Below are 9,810 nucleotides of genomic sequence, written 5' to 3'. Positions count from 1 at the left end.
GGAGTCCTACAGGGAGGTGGGGGCAAGGCACAGGTGCTCTCCTGGGCAGTTGGCCTAGACGGTGCACTCTTCTCAGCGCTTCTTCACCTGTCTCGGTTCCCATGGAGAGCAAGCATCTTTCCTTCACAGTGCTCTGCTACCGAGCTTTTCCCACTTAAGAGCAGCCTACCACGGCTGAACGACGTAAACTTGCGCTGAAGTGAAAGGGGTCAGATATTTTTTCTCTAGTTACAGAAAAGTGAGTAATACATGATTCGTTTCCGTATAAATTATTCAAGCTACCAAGTAGGATTTTAAAATTTTTTCAATGTTTTGTTCTGTATTACAGGTAAAAGATCTAACTCTGTGTCCTTCTCCATTATACACACAATTTTTAGTAACAATTCAAAGCTTAGATATTTTTGCTGTTTAGTTTTATTTTGGTTAATAATAGCTATTAAAACTCCTATGCATTAAAAAAAAATAAAAGCGTTAGCTCGATTTTGACAAAGAGTCTTATGCATTTATTGAGCCCAACATGATTGCATTACATTAGGCAAATGGGACATCCAGAATCTTGGCAAAGCTTTACTTTGGGTTTACTTTACTGTGGTGTGGTCCTGAGGAGTTATTTTGTAGTTCCCTGGCAACAAATGGGGAAGATTCGCCAAGCTTATAACAACGTGCTATGTGATTGGTGGAGGCCGTTACAATAGAAGTATAAATTTGGCGAGGGTACTCAGATGTCTAGTTAACTTTATCTGTGATAAACTTATGTGTAAATATGATTCATGTGTGGGAAAATGTAGAATAATCCTTAGTAAAAGAAGTCATGTATTTTTTTTCAGCATATGCATTTGTGAATATTAAATAGACCGCTATCTCACCACTTTGGGTGACTATAGCCTGTGAGATTTGATCAAGCTCCTTTTGTCTTGAGTGTAACTATAAAGCTCAGCATACTTGATTTCATGCCGCAGTGATATCTATTCATGTAACAAGGCGTCTAACGTGTTTGTTTGTGAATATTACTCCAGTACTCATTAGTGCTTTAGAATGCCTGCTTGTTTGCAAAAATGTATGTGTTTCCCATTATACTGTGTAAATTGGCCTATGAATTTTTCTGTGACTTTTATTCGTTTCTCAAATGAGTTTGTTTTGGAATATAAGTGTCTTTAAAATAATTGTAAATTTATTCCAGAATTTTATTTTGAGGCATTTATCTTTAGGGATTTTAGACTTTAGAAATTTTGGTCTTTCAGGATTTCAACTTTAAGTAACATAATGTCTCTATTTATGTAGTTTAGAATTAAGCCCAAATGCTTTCATTATACAACTTTGGAACCAGTAGAAATATTCATCAGTGATTTTCACCATCTTTGCAAAGGATTTCTGTTTCCAATGACTTTTTTATTCCTTTTTCAGAATCTTATTTTCCAGTTTCCTCTCTTGTATAACAGTGTTCAGTGAATGCTCAGTTGTTATTAGAACATTTCACTCTCTTGGACTTTATTAACTTCTACTAGTGTTTAAGATTTATTTTGGTAGGCAGTACTCATTCAACTTTGCTCCCTTGAATCTTGTTTGTAAGCCTTGCTGGGCTCCTTCGGTAAGCCTGAGCAATGGAACCCTTCTAGTACTAATTGTAGAACAATCCTTCTGAGTTTTCATTAAACCTGTTCATTGTTTAGTTTGTTTGATTCTGAGTGGTTGGTAATGAAACGTCCTCGGGAGCACTAAAGCATTTCACTTGACGCTCTTTCTGCCGGTGTTGTCAGGGCTGTGGCTCACCACTGCGTGCAGATGCACATTTCCATCCTGAAAAAGATGTAAGATGAACCCTGAGTATCATTAAAAATTCTTTTTCCACACCATTCCCAACTTTCTGGTACCATGTTACACTAATTTCACAGAATCACCTCCTTTGTTTTTAATATTAATTTTATTGAGAAAGAAATAGCATTGAGATGATTTCAAAACAGGTTAATAGGACAGTTACAATAATTAATACTTTGCATATTGTTGTCTTTGTATTAATTATTCAGAGGACAAGATGCAGACATGATACCTTGTCTAAATATTGTAATTTCAAAACTTTCTACTCATTGAACTAAGAGAAAGCAGCTGTATATCTATGCCAACTATTTTGTATATACAGACATAAATATATTTTTCACTATGAAATGGTCCTTTGTTTATATTCCCCTTTTTGTTTACTTCTGTCAGAGAAGGGTATTCCATTGCCATTCAAATATTGTAGTACATGAATTCAGCAAAGTAATCTAATACAGTCCAGTAGTCCATAATAGTAACTCAGTGGTGTCCAAAATTTTCTGATCAAGGAGATTATGGGGTCACAGAGGAAAGTGACTGACGATGTAGAGTGTGCCTAAGGAGAGTCACATGAAGAGAAAATATTCTCTCAGGCTTTCACAGAGAGCAAACTGGTCAGGCAATGACCATGACTCATCCACATGGCTGACACTGACAAAGGATCTGCGAACTGCGGTACAGGGTTTCAGGGTAAATCCTGAGGGGATTTGACTGACCTTGTCAGATATAAAAGTTACAGTTTTTTGTTATATAAGTCTTGCTTTATTTTGGTCTTAACCATCCTACAGAAAAGTATAAAAATGAGGTATAAAAAGCAAAGCCATATTAATATGCTAAGCTGTAAAAGGCTCACGTCAGTAACTTCTGACATTGCCAGGCCTGTGGTTAATCACCTCCTTTAATGTTGAAAGTTTCGCCTTGACTGCAGAGTTCATTGGCTTATTTCTCTTCTTTCTAGATGATATTTTGGTGGTTGCTGTCACATCTGGAACATCTGTTTTGCTTTATTTTTTCACTTCTCTAGCTTTTAATGGAAAGAGTTTTGGGCCAGTGCCTAATCCTCCACAATGACCCCAGCACTTATTTTCTCACACTAATTTTTGTCAAAATCTCTTAGATATTTCAGTTCACAGAGTAGTCCCTTCAACAGCCAGTGCACAAACACTTGGACATTTGTATTTAAAACAAAAAGAGAACTTTCATCTCTCCAACTTTAATTGACAAACTATTACAAAGAAAAAGAAACCACTGATAATTATACATAGAGGCAAATCAAGGACTTGTGAAATCTCGACTGAAATATTTAAAAGAAATATGTCAGGACAATGAGATATGAACATATTTCATAGATAAGGCACAATAAACAAAGTTCCTTGGCCTACAGCTGCACAGTCTCCCATGTCCTCCTTTGTGACTGTGGTGATGTAGCCTCATCCACATCCTTTTTTGTAAGGTCATAGAAGGAATCATACTAGGTCCTTTTAGGATCTCCTCACCTGTGATATCTGAATCAGAGCAGCTTCCCCATCTTGGATATTTTCCCTTCAGTGAGCGTCCTTTGAAGCTCATTTAGGAAGGGTACTCCTGTGCTCGGGATCTCCTGAAGGTAGCTTTCCACCCACTGCCTCCTGAGCCAGCATGTGGCTGTCAATTCATGGCAGCATGCAGTATCTAGACTTGAGACCCATCTCTCTCCTTTATTATGAATCTTATAAAAGTTCTATATAAGGGTTTTACTTTTTAACCATTTTAACAAGGGTAAGAAAAATCCTTTCTTTGACATTAAATGAAGTAAAATGGGGAGACAAAATCCTTAAGAATATGTTAATGGGATTTACTTTGGCTTGAGCTAGAAACAGTAAACATCAGTGAATACTTAAGTTCATTTATGAATCTGGAGGAAGGTTATGAACCTATTGAATCAGAATAATTCCTTGTCAAAGAAATGCCAGAAAATGGTTTATACCACACACAGAGTTACGATAAAGACCTAGAGGGGTCTGTGGAATGTAAATATTGTTCACTTCACTCATCCTCTACTGCTACAGCATTAAACCTTAACCTTTTGAGGACAACGGGGTGAGATGTTGCTACAAGATCATCCTCACTGTTTGCCACTCAATTAATTTGGAGACACGTCTTGATCAATAAAAGATTATTCCAGGGGATTTAGTAATGATCAAGTTTGAGAACTAAATTAGATAAATTAAGATAGGAGGTCAATAGAAAAAACAATGTATTAAAAACAGCTACCAACCATAGTTCATTCCACTTAAATGTAATGCTTTCTTCTCTAAAACAATGAAACAGTATCACGTTTAAAGGATTGAGTTATGATATATAATAGTCTTCACTACTCATCAATATTCAGAGTGTTCTCATAACAGATCTCATAAATAAAAGAAGAATGAAAATGAGAGAGAGAGAGAGAGAGAGAGAGAGAGAGAAAGAGAGAGAGAGAATAACAGAAGAAGGAAAAGAAAGAATGAAAGGGAAGGGAAAGGAAGGATAAAGGAAAGGGTGAAAAAAAGTAAAATAATTTTACGGAGGAGTTCTCATTTTAACTACATAGGCCAATATTTAGGCATGTTATTAATGCTATTGACTTATGAAAGTTATTTATTTCTAATAAGGGTGTGGGTGACAGTGGTTATTCCCCTTTGGGATAAGTTCTTTTGGAAGGAAAGTTCCACTCCTGCTTTAGCAATACTTAAGAGTTACAATGTATCATTATATGGCTCCTACTCATAAGGTAGATGACATTAAATATTGGAATGATGCATGCTAAATCATCCCTTGCTGTATGCTGAGTACAAATATCTTCAAAGAATCATTCCTTGAATGAACAAAGACTCTTCTCTCCTGATTTATTTAAAACATTTCACAGTACTGAGCTTTCAAGAATTTCAACACAGACACAGAGGAAAAAGCAAACGAAACATCCTTTCAATCTGGGACAGCTGTATGGCCAGACAGCACAATAGCAAACAAAGCACAAAACAGTGCTTGGAATTGTGTGGGAGTTGTAAGAATCTTAAAATTGAGAAATGTATTCATTCTTGTATTTTGTCTCCCTTTAAGTTCAATTTGGTCAACACCACTCCCACAGGAGGCCTCTGACCTCGTTTTGTATGAAAAAGTGCTGTACCAGTTTGTGGTTTATTCCTGGAGAAAAAAAGTTCCTCTAAATTCTGCATATTTTACAAAGATCTTGGCCTTCCATCACCCTGCCCACTGAAGTCTATTTTCTACAGTTATGGAGACCAGAGATGGAACATGCTGTGTACAATGATGCAGATACAATGTTTCGAAGCATCTAGGTTAGAAATGTGTGTAGCTCAGGGCTGGAGCCTGTGCTGGGGGTGCTCTGGGTGCTGGGCACCATCCCTAACCCTCAACCAAGACTCTGGGAGTGGTACATCTCAGATGGCTGTGGAGTGTCTGGGGAATAAATATCAATTAGTGAACCTTCGTCAAGTATGGAAGACTACAAGGGCTAACAGATGTGTCTTGTCTTACACTGAGCAGAAAGATCCCAGTCTTGATGCTTGGAGTGAAAACATACCCTCTGCAATATCTACTAGAGATTGTATGGAGATGCTAAAACTAGAACCTCAAGCAGTGTATATTCACACCATAAATTTGCTGCTACATTAAAAGATGGCAGAAAAAGACCATATACAGAAAAGAGCTCTACAATTCAGAAACTAGTAACATTGCTGAGTTGAATCCAAATTATTTCATAAAATTACTTATACAAATGTATAAACATAAATTAACTGTAAGGCTGAGTTTTATCTTTTTAAATGAAGGTTTTAATGCTAATACATGATAATTTTTAAGAATAAAAGGCAAACGGCTTTACATCAAAGACTTTAATTCATCTTTTTCACAAATTCATTATACTTGGCATCAAGAAAATGTAATCTGTGAATCAAACTTAAGATAATGTTATGGAGTTATTTAAGTGAATTTTTCAGATTTTATCACTTCCCTGTATAAAGCTGTGTTTCTTTTCTCAGAACAAAAGCTTGAAAAACAAACTTTTATCAGGAAGCAAGCTCTGTGGAATGCATGCAGAAGAGGTAAGGACCTTTCTCCACTCTCTAGGCTGGTTGAACACAGTAATCCATGCCAGAATAATTTTTGACATGTTAATCTAGATAACTAGTAACTGTTTCTCAAGCAAATATAACACTTGGAGGGAAATAATAAAAACACATTTTGCATATTTGGATGTACATAAATGCTTTACATTAAAAAATAACATAAATCAGTTAAGTGTCACTTTCATGAATTGTTATTCTGGACGAGATTCCAGCCTTAATTATACAGTAATACCTTGGTCCATCAATGCTTTTGTTCAAGAACAGTTTGGTTTCTGGGTCAAGCATTTGGAACATTTTTTCCATTATCAAATTCCCCATCAGTAACATTGAAAAATATGGAGGACATTGCTTCCTTTGTGCCCCAAATCTTAGAACCAAATTAAGTTCATCCACCAAGGTGCCCTCTTGTTGATGGAGTTTCCAGTTCATATCCCACCCCATTTTCCTTTGTGCTGTTCTTTCCCCATCCCTGTGATGTCTGTGTTTTGTCCTGATGACTGATTGTCAGAATGAGAATTTGGGGATTGATCTCATACTTTATGAAACAGAGTCATTGGTTTTATTTGCTGTACATGAAAATTGTCTGATACATATTTCATGGAGGAAAATCAAGTTATTTTAGTCTTTATAGATTAGACTAAAATCACTTTTGTGTATTGCTTACCCTGAAATCTGTCCATGAGGTGTGTTCATTCATGACGCAGAAGTCCTACTAAGCAATGTTAACTGATAGAGATGGAAAGGCAAGGATATCATCAAAAGGCAGTTGTTGATTTCTCACAGGAAGAAGACAAGACCCCCTTGTCAGTTGGGTTCTTCAAGTAGCAAACACAGAGGTGGATAAAATGAGTGTGAAATTTATTCTAGTCTAAGCCTGTGATTGCTGAGGGAAGGCCTGAGAGTCTCTCACTTCATGGAAGGAAATGGAGAGAGGAGGGTGCGGTAGACAAGAAGCAGTGACTTGCACAGGTTCACATTTCTCCCCTTTCTATACCTCTGCAGAAGCGTAGCCGAGAGTGCTCAGACAGATCTGTGGCCCCAAAGGACTCACCACCCCTCACTAAAATCCCTCTCCTGGTGCCCTTCATCTTTATGCAGTTGAAAAGAAGGTGACCTGTGAGCACAACCCCTACTCTTCAGTGCTCTGAGGAAGAAATAGAACTAGGACATAAGTTTAGCCAAGAAGAGGGAACAGAAAACTATTGTTACAGTATTACAATAGCAGGCAAGGCATGTGTCCAGCCCAAACTTGAACTTCCTTTATTAAATAAGGAGAAAATTCTCTTCCATAAGCAAAAAATAATAATCATAATAACCACCACTCCAGTTTAAATCTAACATGCAATACAATGTTTTTGATAATACCTTTCCAAAACTAATGGAACAAATGAATGGAAATGTTCCATTCATAGGAACTAATGTTCATGTTCCATAAGATGAAAACTTAGACTTAACTGTTTATTGATTTGACTGAGCATAATTTTATTCCATTTCCAATTTGTATTTGTGTGGAAATAGACCTGACAAAGTTTATATTTATGAAGGTCCTCAAAGTAGAAAAAAGTAGCCTGTACAGGGTTTGAATATGACTTACACTGGAGAGGCATGTAGAATGACGTTTTGTAGAAGTGCTACTTACCCAAAAACTGTATTCTGAGATAGGCATGTTCCCGGGATTGACTCAGGAGCAAGAAAGAGCAATAAAATACCTGTAATTTTTAGAAAAAATAGGGTCAATCTTTACTATTTAGGCTCTTAGTTTAAGATTGACTTTTTTTTATCTCAATGCCTCTGAAGATACATTATTTCAACATGATTCTTCTATACTTGATGCTATCATTGTCTAATGTTTGAAATGTAATGGGCTCTTCACAGTATATTTCTTTGCCTTACTTTGTTAATAATTCATGCAGTGAATGTAGAGCTTCCCATACTAGGTCATAGGGATATATTTAGTCTGTTACAAGAAAATTTCAATGCAATGTGATGGCAAAGGGGGTCATTGGATTTATCTCATTAGCAAAAACAAAACAATGTTTTCTTCTAATTGAGGTTCTGCAAAGGACCTTATCCTTATATAAATAACCATAAACATTTAGTATTCTTGCATACACGTGTTTGTCATGTCAGAGCATTAACAAAGGTGGCTACTGCGAACTCTTCATCCTCCTCACTGCTAGGATCACAGAAGAAATTAATTTTGAAGAAACAATGGTAAAAAAAGATAAGTGCAGAACATGTCCAATCAGCTTAGCTGCCATGACTTGTCCTGCTTGCCTACTTCTTCATGGTCTTCAACATCTTACCGCCATTCTCACCTTGATTTCCAGCTTTTGAGGCGGTGGAACTTTGTGGGGAAACTTTCATGTCCCACTTGTGGCAACTCTGAGAGTGTTACTTCATGTTGTTATGTAGTAAAACAACAAAAAAAATTACTGAAATACCAAACATGGGAATATTCAGTTGTATGGGAAATCAACCATTTGGTAATGCCAACCTTTCAACATGTGCCTCAAAAGCTAGAGTCACCATGGAAATTGCTTTCAGATCAATGAACATTACAAAAGTTGGCCTCAGTCAGAAAGTATTGATTCTTGCTGTAATTTTCCATCAAGTTCTCAGAATCGATTCTGCTGGTTAACTTACTGAAAATTAGAAAAGTGCTGGCATATGCTCTACAAAAGACAGAGAGATGGTAAGAACAACTTCAGAAAGTTATTTTTATACCATTCTAACAAAACTCAAGAGATCTACCATCTATCAAATCATAGCCACTAAATACAGAAAAATAATTGAAAGGCAAACAGTTTTATTTTCTTGCCAGCTCCCATAAGAAGTACTGCATAAGATTATAGTTGATGTTTAACAAGGGTTACAAATTAAGAAAAAATGTTTAAATTATAGTCTTCACATTCAGGGGAATATATGTATTTCAAATGATTACAATTACTTATGTCTGACACCAAAAATAGAAGCAATGTCACAGAAAACTGTAATTGTACTTAGTGAATTATGTACAGGTTATGTGGCATAATCTCACATTCCACTTGATACCTGTAAATACAATTTGAAAATACAGGAATTTTTTTGAAAGACCTCTGTCCTCACTATGAATGTGTCCCAGATACCAGGCATTATCAAGAAGTCTAAAATGCTGATTAACCCTTTATTGAAAATTTTAGAAGATGGTAGAAATCCTTCCTTACTGAAATTAGTAGTACAAAGTAATAATCCTTTGCAAATGACAACTTAGAAAGCCAACATGAGGCAGAGAGATCGTGTCTGAAATTTGATTGTACATCATGTGAGAAGGCGTGGAAAGGACAGAGTTATAGTAAGTATTTTTTTATTAATTTTATTGAGAAACAGCAATGAGACAGTTTCAAAGCTGATGAATAGGACAGTTTCAATAATTAATACATTGCATACTGTTATTCATAGTTCAAGATGCAGTAAGTATTAAATGTCAAGTAAGAAATAAAAATTTAAAAGGGTTCAGTGCTCAGGTGAGTTTATATTCTTAAAGGCCATTAACAGTCACAGTTAGTCAATGGTGATGATTTTGTTTTCTTAGATATAACTAAATTCATATTACTAATCCTATTAAGAACAAAAAAGAATGACATTTTTTATATAAGTGAGAAAACACTGCCTTGCAGGAAACACAAATTGTGTTGCTTTCGTGTTAAGAATTTAATTGTAATACAGAATTGTTAACAAAATCAAACCCCTTCCTTTTTCCTTTGCTTCTTCTCTACCTTTCTGCCTTTTGTCCCTTTTTCACCCCTTCCTTCTTCTCTTCATCTTTCCTGTTCTTCTTTTTTATTAAATATATTACGAGACATAGGTAGTGCCCAATAGAAATTCTTTTTTTTTTTTTTTTTTTTTT

The 9,810-nt window shown here is 35.9% G+C and overlaps 1 protein-coding gene across 1 annotated transcript in view; it reads left to right on the top strand.

The window, feature by feature from the left end:
• Window positions 1-9,810, top strand: part of Luzp2 (leucine zipper protein 2) — a 516,158-nt gene that overhangs the window by 377,359 nt on the left and 128,989 nt on the right. Inside the window, exon 6 of the mRNA XM_004642693.2 lies at window positions 5,835-5,897. Within this exon, the coding sequence (XP_004642750.2) occupies window positions 5,835-5,897 (63 nt within the window). The remainder of the gene's footprint in view (window positions 1-5,834; window positions 5,898-9,810) is intronic.

The sequence above is a fragment of the Octodon degus genome, unplaced genomic scaffold (assembly GCF_000260255.1).
Source record: "Octodon degus isolate 3935 unplaced genomic scaffold, OctDeg1.0 scaffold00159, whole genome shotgun sequence".
In the NCBI taxonomy this organism is placed as follows: domain Eukaryota; kingdom Metazoa; phylum Chordata; class Mammalia; order Rodentia; family Octodontidae; genus Octodon; species Octodon degus.
The sequence above is the reverse complement of the archived record's forward strand: the minus strand, read 5'-3'. Positions and strand labels throughout refer to the sequence as shown.